At 42.4% G+C, this 15,145-nt stretch overlaps 1 protein-coding gene across 1 annotated transcript; it reads left to right on the forward strand.

The window, feature by feature from the left end:
• The first annotated feature begins 804 nt into the window (after nt 1–804).
• LOC120023282 (nanos homolog 3-like) lies at nt 805–14,058 on the forward strand. The gene is made up of 2 exons (XM_038967318.1): nt 805–1,440; nt 14,050–14,058. The coding sequence occupies exons 1-2, from the start codon at nt 805–807 to the stop codon at nt 14,056–14,058; spliced, it is 645 nt and encodes a 214-aa protein (XP_038823246.1).
• The last annotated feature ends 1,087 nt before the right edge of the window (nt 14,059–15,145 follow it).

A 15,145-nucleotide genomic window follows, 5' to 3' on the forward strand; every position in this document is an offset into this window, starting at 1 on the left:
AACTCCCGTCCCCGTCCCTGCCTGGACTGGTCATTTCAGTAGGATGCTGTTTATGTAGTTTCCATTGTATGTTTTATAATATTGTCTGTTTCAGTTGTTGTTCCTTTGTCATTTCCATTGTGTTATAAAATCGTTTTGGTCGTAGTGAACAGCAAGGACGTCGAAGCATAGTGAACAGCAAGGAAGTTCACTGTATATAGACTTTTTTCTATTGTGTTATTGACTGTACGCTTGTTTATTCCACGTGTAACTCTGTGTTGTTGTTTGTGTCGCACTGCTTTGCTTTATCTTGGCCAGGTCGCAGTTGTAAATGAGAACTTGTTCTCAACTGGCCTATCTGGTTAAATAAAGGTGAAATAAAATAAATATTTTAAAAAGCAGTTTTGAATTTTAACAGTTATTTTACTGATATTTTCTTATTAAAATAGGCTATTATCAAACAGCTTCCTATAACTAAGAATTAGAAGTCCTATCAATTTAGAACATAGAATAGATTAAACAGTTATATTTGACGTTTTTAATATTGTTGAGGTGTAAAATTGTATCCCAAATAGTTGATCTTCTAAAATGACCAATTTAGCAGTTGTCAGTTTGAAACCATTTGATTGGCTTTGTCACGTGCCACGGACTCCGCACAACGCCATCTGATTGGCTGTTTAACAAAACACCGACAGGTTAAAACGTGAACGTTGTCAAATTTGCCTTCAGTTGAGTTGTCAGTTGAGACCCAGCGTTCTTTATTCTGGTACATTCCGATCGTTATCAGACACTAGTCTTTTGGGCTAAAAAAATACAAGTGTGAGAATGAACGCTATGATTTGTCAACTCATAGACCTACCGCCTTACTCGGAGTCCGAAAACAAGCGTTTCGAACCGTGGCGGGACTACTTGAAGCTGGCTGACCTAGTGCGGGAGATGAAGTTAGGAAACTTCACCTCAGAACCGTCAACCGTTGAGGGTCATGACTCCGGGATATGCTCGACCATGGTGGAATTTGAAGAGTTTCTGCCGCGAGCCTTGCTGTCACCGATAACACCTGTGGCGACACCACCCCTATGGCACGAAATGGAACCCCTGGATTCAGAAATCGACCTCTTGCATGAAGACGCTCCTTTATGGCCGAGCAGCACCGAGGGTCCCGAGCCCCCTACAGCAGCGTCCAGATCCCCCGCTGGCACCTGGGGCCAGAGTGGGAGAAACACGCCGGAGGAGGTGCCATCACCTGAGCGCAAGTTCTGCGGCTTCTGCAAATACAACGGGGAGTCTGAGTCTGTGTATGCGTCCCACAGCCTCAAGGACCAGGATGGGGACATGATGTGCCCGTACCTGCGGCTGTATGACTGCCCTCTCTGCGGGGCCACCGGGGCCCAAGCCGCCAACAGGCACCATTGTCCCCTGGTCGAAACCACCTACAGCTCTGTCTATGTCTCGTCCATTGGTGTAAAGTACTTTAGTGAAATACTTGAAAGTACTACTTAAATAGTTTTGGGGGTATCTGTCCTTTAATTGGGCTTCGAGTGGCGCAGCGGTCTAAGGCACTGCAGCTCAGTACTTGAGGCGTCACTACAGACTCCTTGGTTCGAATCCAGGCTGTATCTCAACCGGCCGTGATTGGGAGTCCCATAGGCTATCGCTCAATTGGCCCAGCGTCGTCCGGGTTTGGCCGTCATTGTAAAGACGAATTTGTTCTTAATTGACATGCCTAATTAAATGAAGGTTTTTACTTTTACTTCACTACATTCCTAAAGAAAATGATGTACTTTTTACTCCGTACATTTTCCCTGATGCCCAAAACTATTCTTTACATTTTGAATGCTTATCAGGACACGACAATTGTTTAATTCACACACTTATCAAGAGAACATCCCTACTGCATCTGATCTGGCCGACTCACTAAACACATGCTTCGTTTATAAATGATGTCTGAGTGTTGGAGTGTGTCCCTGGCCATCTGTAAATTAATAAAGAACAACAAAAAGGTGCCATCTGGTTTGCTTTACTTTTTACTTTTGATACCTAAGTATATTTTAGCAATTACATTTACTTTAGATACTTAAGTATATTTTAAACCATTTGCTTTTAGACTTTTACTCAAGTAGTATTTTACCGGGTGACATTCACTTATACTTGAGTCATGTTATATTAAGGTATCTTTACTTTTACTCAAGTTTGACAAGTGGGTACTTTTTCCACTCGGAGCTACAACAACGATGTGTGCTGTTGGGGGACTGGAGTTGGGAAACACTGATGTAAGGAAACAGACACCGTTTCAATCTTGTCAATAGGCAATCTTTACCTCCCAAATTAACAGACTAAGTAGGGCAGTAGAAGACACACAACCAGCTTTCTGGATCAGCCCTTCTAGAATGCTCCACAGATGGACAGTCATCAAACCATTGTTGTCTCGGCCCCAATGACAATATGAGTCTAGGACCCTGAGATGGGCCATTAATCATCACTGTTCTGTAAATCAAGGTTAGTGACCCAACCCTGGCAGTCTCCCTTGAATTGACGTGTGTCCAATTGAATTGAGTGGTTTGCTATTATTCTGTAAATTTATTGTAAATAAATTGTAAATGGTCACTCAAAACTGGTTCAGGCCAATTTGACAACACAAACTCACATTCAATTCGTGCATGTACATAATGTATTTCAGCATGTTGTTTTGTGGCTTAATTCGTGAGAAAAGACAAGAATTTAAACACGATAGCCTATATTTCTATTGTTTCTTCGTTATTGAACGTTATGAATATACCTTAATGTTAAATTTATTTAATCCCGTTTTATAAATGGTGTTTGTATTGCTATATATACTGTTTTCGATTTTTCTGAGCAGACTTTCTGATCAGAATTTGTGAGAAAAGACACACATTTATGTGCGACTTAATCCGCGGGAAAAACATTTTTATTAATGCCACTGCTGTTTTCTATGTTTGATTTCGCTTAATACTTTGGGATACTGGTGCACTTGTAGCCAGAAAGGCCCTTTTTTTCGTGAAGGCAACCAGCCCAGCCTCACATTCAATTCGCGCATATATGTACAAAATGTATTTCAGCAGATTTCGTGCGTTTTTGTGCATTTTTGGGGTGGTTCAATTCGTTTGAAAATACACGAATTTCTGTGCTACTTAATTCGTGCGAAAATACACGAATTTCTGTGCTACTTAATTCGTGCGAAAAGACACGAATTTAACCAGTAGGCGACACACAAGCCGTTGCAACAACCATAGACGCGATCGCCTGTATTTATTTATTTTACGTTATGAATATATAGATATTTTGTCTTTTTTTAACCATTTAACCATAAGAGGTTATATATATATTGTCTTTATTTAATCCCTATTAAAACATTGTGGTTTTATGCCTATATGTACTGTTTTCGATTTTTCTGAACAGACTTTTCAGGATAGAATGAATGTAAGCAATGCATGATGGTTAATGGTGTTTTATTCGGTTGTAGTTCCATGTATTTCTTAAAAAATAAACGTGTAAACCATTTTTATTGAACAGAATGTAACTGAAAATACAATGGCAGCCTTGCCATTGTCCATCAATAACAAAACTTTTTTTTTTCATATAACATTTGGGGAAACGTATGCAGTCATTGTAGTCTTACATTTTGTTGGCCAACCAAAATTACCAAAACGTTAACCCGTAATAAGGCTAGGGTGGCTGAGTGTAAATACATGGCTCTGAGTGTAAGCACCTTTTCACTAGAAACGTTCTTGTGTTCAAATTACCGTCAGTGCGAAATAGCTAGAAAGCTTTCGTATTTCCACTTGGCTGCACCTACGGTTACGATAACGATAAATCAAGTGCAATACCTGCGTCGACCTGTGTCGAGCAGCTAAACACCGGAAAGCTTCTAGCCTACCGGAAAGTTACAAGAAGAACAAGAATAGTTACCTCATCCGGTCATGTGACACTCTGGATGCCCCCTAAAAGCAATTTCAACCGTTTTGAAAAATGACGCCTGGTAACCCCAAAAAAATACCAGGTGCATGAAAAGTTTGGACTTAGAATATTTTTTGAAAACCTCCATAAATCACTCAGGCCATTGACTCGAGAAGAAAAAACAGAATATTTTTTGAAAACCTCCATAAATCACTCAGGCCAGCACCCATTGATTTGGGGCGGTAGTATAGCGCTCCCAGAGCGGGTATGGAAGTCTGGATCCCCCCTAAAAGCATTTAAGGCTCTGTGTGTCTTTAAGCACCATACTTTTTCACTCCATCCTTGCTGTGTGTGTGTGTGTGTGTGTGTGTGTGTGTGTGTGTGTGTGTGTGTGTGTGTGTGTGTGTGTGTGTGTGAGAGAGCTTTTCTTTGACATCTGTTTAGCAAAATTACTGATTTACAGTTCATGAGGGTTGACCGATTCACACATTTACAGTTTTGGAAAGATCTGACTTTTTTAAACCTTCGAAACAGCACCTATGACCCCATTTTAAGGCACTTCCGGTTGGCACAGGAAGCTATAAGTAAATACATATCCTGATCGGGGTATGCTTTTACAGAATCCTGAGTTTTAAGTCTATACGTTAAGAACTGACTGATTTACACAGGGTTGAATGCACTATATATCACAAACTGCTGGTTGGGTATGGCAAAACACTTTTAGGGTGATTTTATCACTTCCGGTTGCTCCAGGAAGCTTAGAATCAACACAGGTAGACCTCATAGTGGCTTGATGGATTGTCATTGAAGACAGGTTCATAAGACATTCATAACCCACATAGGCTTCAGGTTGAATTTAGGGGTGCAGGCAATGTGTTCCTATGGGGTGAGATGTCATTGTAAACTGTTTGATGTAAACACCTTCTTTTAACTGTTAAGGGTTAATGCCACACGGTCAAGGTTAGGCTTGCACAGAGACCTTAGGAACGTTCCTGAGGTCAAATTGTGCTTCTAAACCTTAACAGTTCTCTCTCTGTCTCCCAAAAGCAAAAGACTTGAAATGTAGGTCAAGGGTCATCTTCTTGTCACTGTCGCTGCGCTCAGACCGAGCAAGCTAAGGTCAAGCGGGGCATCTCGTTGAACTCGGCACGGCTATGGTGATGTCATTTTTAGTGGTGATTTCAGAATGCTATTTTGGTGGTTTTTCACTGTTGAAACATATTGCAAATGCACAAAAGTCAACTAGCAAGTCAGTGTCCATCAGCCAATTAGATATTTTCAGACACCAAACTGATACCATCTGACTCCAAACTCACTTTTTCCAACTCGTTTAGAAGCCAACTATCACATATTTCAGAGCAGGCCCAAAATTCACAGCGCCTTCCATTTAAACCATAATAAAACAAATAATACGTAGTTATGTTCTAGCTGCGGGTCCAGTTTTCACATTATGTTTAGCCCTATGTGAGGCGACCTCGAATCCCAAGTTTCGGCTCGATAGGTCATTCGGTGCCCGAGCAAAACCTTAATTGGTGCTGAAATTCCACTTTTTTCCATGCCTTGCTACGGGGTCCTTGAATGAGCTATCGGACAGAAATGTCGGGGTCCGTCTCTATGGGCCGAGCCGGTTTCAATGCACCTAGTCTTGCAACTCTGGGACTTTTCTAAATGTCACCATTTTGTAATGCTCAAAATGAATTGAAGTCAATGCAAATGCACCGAGGCTTTTTATCGGTCCGAGAACCTTCTAGAGCCACATAACTCACCGTGCTTAATCGACCTGAGCTCTAGAACAGGTTTGTAAAGTTTCAGAACTCTAGGTCTGACGGTTCTTTAAAAGTTCAAACAAAAGTAACTATTGCAGGCACTGTCTGCCTCTAAGCCCCTCAGTGTGTCACTCCATCCTTTCTGTGTGGGTGTGTACATTTTTCCTTGAAATCTGATGGGATGAATGACTGATTTACAGTTCATGAGGGTTGCCTATTCACATATATTAAGTTTTGGAAAGATTTGACTTTTTTAACCCTTCGAAACAGCCCTTTTGACACCAATTATGGCACTTCCGGTTGGCACAGGAAGCTGAAAGTAAACACATATCCTCATTGGAGTGGGCTTTTACAGAATCCTGAGTTTTAAGTCTATACGTTAAGAACTCACTGATTTACATAGGGTTGAATGCACTATTTCTCTCAAACTGCAGGTTGGGTATGGCAAACACTTTTAGGGTGATTTAACCACTTCCGGTTGCTCCAGGAAGCTTAGAATCGACACAGGTAGACCTCATAGTGGCCTGATGGATTGTCATCGAAGACAGGTTCATAAGGCATTATTAACCCACATAGGCTTCAGGTTGAATTTAGGGGAGCAGGCAATGTATTCCTATGGGGAGACATGTCATTGTAAACTGTTTGATGTAAACACCTTCTTTTAACTATTAAGGGTTAATGCCACACGGTCAATGTTAGGCTTGCACAGATCGGGAGGACCTTAGGAACGTTCCTGAGGTCAAATTGTGCTTCTAACCTTAACGGTTCTCTCTCTGTCTCCCAAAAGCAAAAAAATATGAAATTGAGGTCAAAGGGTCATTTGGGTCCTTCTTCTTGTCCATGTCGCTGCACTCAGACCGAGCTAGCTACGGTCAAGCGGGGCATCTCGTTGAACTCGGCACGGCCTGGAGATAATGGCAATGCCATTGCAGGCTTTGTGTGTCTTTAAGCACCGTACTTTTTCACTCCATCCTTTTATCCCCTTTTCTTCGTGGTATCCAATCGCTAGTAATTACTATCTTGTCTCATCGCTACAACTCCCGTATGGGCTCAGGAGAGACGAAGGTCGAAAGCCACGCGTCCTCCGAAGCACAACCCAACCAAGCCGCACTGCTTCTTAACACAGCGCGCCTCCAACCCGGAAGCCAGCCGCACCAATGTGTCGGAGGAAACACCGTGCACATGGCCCCCTTGGCTAGCGCGCACTGCCCCCGGCCCGCCACAGGAGTCGCTGGAGCGCGATGAGACAAGGATATCCCTACCGGCCAAACCCTCCCTAACCCGGACGACGCTAGGCCAACGGACCTCCCGGTCGCGGCCGGCTGCGGCAGAGCCTGGGCGCGAACCCAGAGACTCTGGTGGCGCAGCTAGCACTGCGATGCAGTGGCAGAGCTTCGAGACCCACTTAAAAAATGTTCGTCTGAACACACTGCAACTGGATCTGTAACTTTTTTTTTTTTAACTCCTTTTTGTGAACATGACCAATTTGTCAATGTACGATTTCTCTTAAATTACGATAGATAAATGGCTGGTTCTTTTTTCCCTGACACCGTATGCTTATGTACTTTGACGTGAAGCGGTCAAATTAGCACCCTACTTTACGTTTTTGACCTTTAATCCCAGAAAAATGGCCATAACTCAAAAAGCGTTGAGGCCTCGACGCCATCTTGTTCGGGGCCAACTGTCCATTACGTCTTCGAAATATTTTCCGTTTAGGAGAAAAGGCCACATGCATTTGCAATGTGCTTGTGCATTTGCAATATTATTTATTTTCCCTCTGGTGGGAATTTCCTAGACTGCGGAAAAATGACCAAAATGTGTTATTTTTATAAAACGGAAACCGAACGTCCGAGAGATTTAGTTTGATGACTTCCTGAAAGATCTCTCCTAAATGGTGTAATTTAGGCTCCACGAAATATGAAATGGGTTATGAAGAAAATCGTGTATGGTTGCCTACATGACAAAAAGGCGTTCTGATTACAAGTGCACCAGTATCCAAAGTATTAAGCGAAATCAAGCAAAGAAAACAGCATTGGCATTAATAAAACAATATTTCCCACGAATTAAGTCGCAGGTAAATGTGCGTCTTTTCTCAAAAATTCTGTTCAGCAAGTCTAAAACAGTACATATAGGCATACAACGACACATTTTAAAACATGGTTAAACAAAGACAACATTTCTGTATATTCATGACGTTGAATTAGCCATTAAGAAGAACAAAAATGAAATATAAATTATCGCGTCTATATGGTTGTTGCAAAGGCTTGTGTCGCCTACTGGTTAAATTCGTGTCTTTTCGCACGAATTAAGTAGCACAGAAATTCGTGTATTTTCGCACGAATTAAGTAGCACAGAAATTCGTGTATTTTCGCACGAATTGAACCACCCCAAAAATGCACAAAAACGCACGAAATCTGCTGAAATACATTTTGTACATATATGCGCGAATTGAATGTGAGACTGTGTTGAGGCAACAGGACACGATATTCTTCATTACGCATTTCATATTTCGTGGAGCCTAAATCACAATTTTCTTCATAATGCATTTAATACAAGTTAAACAGGTTAATGTAAAATAATGAATTATGTTGGTTGACACTTGTGGCTCTTCCAAGGCCGTTTCATTATGATTATTACTGTGTCAATCATGTTAGCGAGTCAGAAATGTCAGTTTCCTAGTACCGAATAGCACTTGAATGCTGTATAATGCTGGCTTCATATTCTCCTGGGACACTGGACAATGGGAAGTCGTAACTCCGACATGATTGTGTTCAAGTTCTGTTCAAGTCGGAACAATTCATAAGCCAATAGATTGTCAACAACATTTTCTCCGTTTCCCACTTGTATTTCCAATTTTGAGGGTCATGCAAGTAAAACTACCCAGTCGGAACTAGGTATTTCCGATAACTCCGATTGCATGTGAACGTGGCATTAGTATGTGTGATCGACAACAGTAGGGGCTGGTTCGCGGTGTGTCCAGCCCCAAAACGCATTCCCGACCACTGCGGACTGAGTGTCAGTATCCTGCTGTGTGTCCGTGCAGTCAACTAGTAGAATTATTGTCTGTGACGTAATTGTGGGATTATTATTAAGGTTCGGGTCGTCTGAGACACCAACAAGTAGGCTATACAATAAACAAGATAACTTTACAACGAAGAAACTAAAGTAATAATAATTAAACAATAAAATAATATATATATATACAATGATCATATGTTTGGTTGCTTTGAGACTGAGTCGTGTCTACACAATATTATTTACAACGAGCGGTTCCCATCCTTTTCAAGTAGACTAAATCTGTCTGCAGTTTTATGTTGTAGGTGATCTTTTCCATTAAATACAGTTCTTTCAGTCTACCGCTCCACTCTTCCATAGTATGAATGTCCTCATTTAACCAATGCTCTATAATACATTTCTTGTCTGCAGACAAGAGGATATTCAACAGGTAGGCATCTTGAAACCGTTCAGGGTTTACTCAAGGTAATGGACCTCTTTGGGCTCTCTGCCAGGGAACATTTAAATACATATATGTGTATATATATTTATTTTTTAATCAATGGCAATACTGTTTAATGAGCTTGATTTCACTTAATATTTGTGGGTATTGTTGCGCTCATTGCAGTCATAAGACATATGTTGGCCGACCAAAACCCTTGCCGGTGATATGCAGTCATAAAACATATGTTGGTAGACCAAAACCGTTCAAAAGTTTGGGGTCACTTAGAAATGTCCTTGTTTTTGAAAGAAAAGCAATTGTTTTGTCAATTAAAATAACATAATTGATCAGAAATACAGTGTAGACCTGCTTAATGTTGTAATGTTGTGCCATTGGAACACAGGAGTGATGGTTGCTGATAATGGGCCTCTGTACGCCTATGTAGATATTACAAAAAAATCTGCCGTTTCCAGCTACAACAATCATTTACAACATTAACAATGTAATTATCTCTCATTAGAGAATTAGACGTTTATCCACGTTTCTCCCTGCTACTTTGGGGAGGAAAAAACTGAACTGTTGTTCCCTTTACCTCTACCTACACCTACAAATGACCTCGACTAACCTGTACCCCTACCTACACCTACAAATGACCTGGACTAACCTGTACCCCTACCTACACCTACAAATGACCTGGACTAACCTGTACCCCTACCTACACCTACAAATGACCTGGACTAACCTGTACCCCTACCTACACCTACAAATGACCTGGACTAACCTGTACCCCTACCTACACCTACAAATGACCTGGACTAACCTGTACCCCTACCTACACCTACAAATGACCTGGACTAACCTGTACCCCTACCTACACTTACAAATGACCTCGACTAACCTGTACCCCTACCTACACCTACAAATGACCTCGACTAACCTGTACCCCTACCTACACCTACAAATGACCTGGACTAACCTGTACCCCTACCTACACCTACAAATGACCTCGACTAACCTGTACCCCTACCTACACCTACAAATGACCTGGACTAACCTGTACCCCTACCTACACCTACAAATGACCTCGACTAACCTGTACCCCTACCTACACCTACAAATGACCTGGACTAAGCTGTACCCCTACCTACACCTACAAATGACCTCGACTAACCTGTACCCCTACCTACACCTACAAATGACCTCGACTAACCTGTACCCCTACCTACACCTACAAATGACCTGGACTAACCTGTACCCCTACCTACACCTACAAATGACCTCGACTAACCTGTACCCCTACCTACACCTAAAAATGACCTGGACTAACCTGTACCCCTACAAATGACCTCGACTAACCTGTACCCCTACCTACACCTACAAATGACCTGGACTAACCTGTACCCCTACCTACACCTACAAATGACCTCGACTAACCTGTACCCCTACCTACACCTACAAATGACCTCGACTAACCTGTACCCCTACCTACACCTACAAATGACCTCGACTATCCTGTACCCCTACCTACACCTACAAATGACCTGGACTAACCTGTACCCCTACCTACACCTACAAATGACCTCGACTAACCTGTACCCCTACCTACACCTACAAATGACCTCGACTAACCTGTACCCCTACCTACACCTACAAATGACCTCGACTAACCTGTACCCCTACCTACACCTACAAATGACCTGGACTAACCTGTACCCCTACCTACACCTACAAATGACCTGGACTAACCTGTACCCCTACCTACACCTACAAATGACCTGGACTAACCTGTACCCCTACCTACACCTACAAATGACCTGGACTAACCTGTACCCCTACCTACACCTACAAATGACCTGGACTAACCTGTACCCCTACCTACACCTACAAATGACCTGGACTAAGCTGTACCCCTACCTACACCTACAAATGACCTGGACTAACCTGTACCCCTACCTACACCTACAAATGACCTGGACTAAGCTGTACCCCTACCTACACCTACAAATGACCTGGACTAACCTGTACCCCTACCTACACCTACAAATGACCTGGACTAAGCTGTACCCCTACCTACACCTACAAATGACCTGGACTAAGCTGTACCCCTACCTACACCTACAAATGACCTGGACTAAGCTGTACCCCTACCTACACCTACAAATGACCTGGACTAAGCTGTACCCCTACCTACACCTACAAATGACCTGGACTAAGCTGTACCCCTACCTACACCTACAAATGACCTGGACTAACCTGTACCCCTACCTACACCTACAAATGACCTGGACTAAGCTGTACCCCTACCTACACCTACAAATGACCTGGACTAAGCTGTACCCCTACCTACACCTACAAATGACCTGGACTAACCTGTACCCCTACCTACACCTACAAATGACCTGGACTAAGCTGTACCCCTACCTACACCTACAAATGACCTGGACTAACCTGTACCCCTACCTACACCTACAAATGACCTGGACTAAGCTGTACCCCTACCTACACCTACAAATGACCTCGACTAAGCTGTACCCCTACCTACACCTACAAATGACCTCGACTAAGCTGTACCCCTACCTACACCTACAAATGACCTGGACTAAGCTGTACCCCTACCTACACCTACAAATGACCTCGACTAAGCTGTACCCCTACCTACACCTACAAATGACCTGGACTAAGCTGTACCCCTACCTACACCTACAAATGACCTCGACTAAGCTGTACCCCGCACATTGACTCAATACCGGTACCAACATCCTCCTTATTGTTATTTTATTGTGTTACTTTTGATTTTATTTTTTACTTTAGGTCATTCAGTAAATATTTTCTTAACTCTATTTCATGAACTGCATTGTTGGTTAACCTTGTAAGTAAGCATTTCACGGTCAGGTCTAAACCTGTTGTATTCGGCGCATGTGACAAATACAATTTGAATTGACACTTGTGTTTTCCTGACTCTTTTTTTAAAACGACATGCTCTAATCTAACTGTAGAGCTGCAAGTCTACAGGCCTAATATCACTATTATAAGAGCATTACTATTGACAACAACACAACTGCTATAATAATAACAATAATATCTGTACTGGCTGCTCCTGTGTGTCTTAATTATCAGTGAGGTGTCCCTAAAAAGGTGTCCCTGTCTGCACATCATGTTTGTGTTCCAAATGGCATTGTATTTCCTAAATAGTACCCTACTTTTGATCAGGGTCCATAGGGCTGTGGTCTAAAGTAGTGCACTATATAGGGTTGTGGTCTAAAGTAGTGCACGATATAGGGTTGTGGTCTAAAGTAGTGCACTATATAGGGCTGTGGTCTAAAGTAGTGCATTATATAGGGCAGTGGTCTAAAGTAGTGCACTATATAGGCCTGTGGTCTAAAGTAGTGCACGATATAGGGCTGTGGTCTAAAGTAGTGCACTATATATGGCTGTGGTCTAAAGTCATGCACGATATAGGGCTGTGGTCTAAAGCAGTGCACTATATAGGGCTGTGGTCTAAAGTAGGGCACTATATAGGGCTGTGGTGAAAAATACTGCACTATATAGGGCTGTGGTGAAAAGTAGTGCACTATATAGGGCTGTGGTGAAAAGTAGTGCACTATATAGGCCTGTGGTCTAAAGTAGTACACTATACAGAGCTGTGGTGAAAAGTACTGCAAGATATATAGGCCTGTGGTCTAAAGTAGTGCACTATATAGGGCTGTGGTCTAAAGTAATGCACTATATAGGGCATTGTCTACAGGTGGAATTTAGATCTTAGTGGTATGCTGGGAATTTTTTTAGACTGGTTAGTTATAAAATCAACATATTTCATAGAGCCACGACTGAGATGAGGGGATGCACATTTACTAAAGATTCACCTTAGTAATGATTTATTTTATAACACATTCTACAAAACATAGTAACTACATACTGTTCCAAACTGATGTCCTCAGCATTAGGAACGACAGAGGAGAAGAAAATAACCCTTAAACCGGGTGGTAGCTTTTTATGCCAATTCAACCCTGCAAGTTAGAGGCTGCTATATTTTAAACCATTTACTTTTAGACTTTTACTCGAGTAGTATTTTACCGGGTGCCATTCACTTATACTTGAGTCATGTTATATTATGGTATCTTTACTTTTACTCAAGTAGTATTTTACCGGGTGCCATTCACTTATACTTGTGTCATTTTATATTAAGGTATCTTTACTTTAACTCAAGTATGACAAGTGGGTACTTTTTCCACCACTGGTCAAGTCGGAGAAGCCTAACTCTGGTCCAGGCCGCTGGTACACTGCCCCAGGCCTGAGGATACTTGTTGTTGGGAGATGGGTTGGTACACTGCCCCAGGCCTGAGGATACTTGTTGTTGGGAGATGGGTTGGTACACTGCCCCAGGCCTGAGGATACTTGTTGTTGGGAGATGGGTTGGTACACTGCCCCAGGCCTGAGGATACTTGTTGTTGGGAGATGGGTTGGTACACTGCCCCAGGCCTGAGGATACTTGTTGTTGGGAGATGGGTTGGTACACTGCCCCAGGCCTGAGGATACTTGTTGTTGGGAGATGGGTTGGTACACTGCCCCAGGCCTGAGGATACTTGTTGTTGGGAGATGGGTTGGTACACTGCCCCAGGCCTGAGGATACTTGTTGTTGGGAGATGGGTTGGTACACTGCCCCAGGCCTGAGGATACTTGTTGTTGGGAGATGGGTTGGTACACTGCCCCAGGCCTGAGGATACTTGTTGTTGGGAGATGGGTTGGTACACTGCCCCAGGCCTGAGGATACTTGTTGTTGGGAGATGGGTTGGTACACTGCCCCAGGCCTGAGGATACTTGTTGTTGGGAGATGGGTTGGTACACTGCCCCAGGCCTGAGGATACTTGTTGTTGGGAGATGGGTGGGACCAGAGCGAGAGAAGTGCTGAAGAGACTGTCCACGCTGTTGTGTTGTGTTGGCGACTTCCTTTAGCGTCTCTAACACACTGGATGCGGACAGTTGTAAGAGGATTTACGAGTGGATATTTTGCTTAGAAGTCTTTTGGAACAGACTGACTAGTTTGTAGACTGTGATGTGGTGGCAGCTAATCATCAAGCCCTCAATGAGTTGAATCAGGTGAGTTTGTCCGGAGCTACAACAACGATGTGTGCTGTTGAGAAACACTGATGTAAGGAAACAGACACCGTTTCAATCTTGTCAATAGGCAATCTTTACCTTCCAAATAAACAGACTAAGTAGGGCAGTAGAAGACACACAACCAGCTTTCTGGATCAGCCCAGTCCTTCTAGAATACTCCACAGATGGACAGTCATCAAACCATTGTTGTCTCGGCCCCAATGACAATATGAATCTAGGACCCTGAGATGGGCCATTAATCATCATTGGTCTGTAAATCAAGGTTAGTGACCCAACCCTGGCAGTCTCCCGTGAATTGACGTGTGCCCAATTGAATTGAGTGGTTTGCTATTATTCTGTAAATGTATTGTAAATAAATTGTAAATGGGCACTCAAAACCGGTTCAGGCCAATTTGACAACACAATCTCACATTCAATTCGTGCATGTACATAATGTATTTCAGCATGTTTTTTTGTGGCGTATTCGTGAGAAAAGACAAGAATTTGAACACGATAGCCTATATTTCAATTTTTTCTTCATTATTGAACGTTATGAATATACCTTAATGTTGTATTTATTTAATCCCGTTTTATAAATGGTGTTTGTATTGCTATATACTGTTTTCGATTTTTCTGAGGACACTTTCTGATCAGAATTTGTGAGAAAAGACACACATTTATATGCGACTTAATCCGTTGGAAAAACATTTTTATTAATGCCACTGTTGTTTTCTATGTTTGATTTCGCTTAATACTTTGGGATACTGGTGCACTTGTAGTCAGAAAGGCCCTTTTTTCGTGAAGGCAACAGGACACGATATTCTTCATTACGCATTTCATATTTCGTGGAGCCTAAATCACAATTTTCTTCATAATGCATTTAATACAAGTTTCATGTAAAATAATGAATTATGTTGGTTGACACTTGTGGCTCTTCCAAGGCCGATTCATT

This window comes from Salvelinus namaycush, chromosome 2 (genome assembly GCF_016432855.1).
Source record: "Salvelinus namaycush isolate Seneca chromosome 2, SaNama_1.0, whole genome shotgun sequence".
Lineage (NCBI taxonomy): Eukaryota > Metazoa > Chordata > Actinopteri > Salmoniformes > Salmonidae > Salvelinus > Salvelinus namaycush.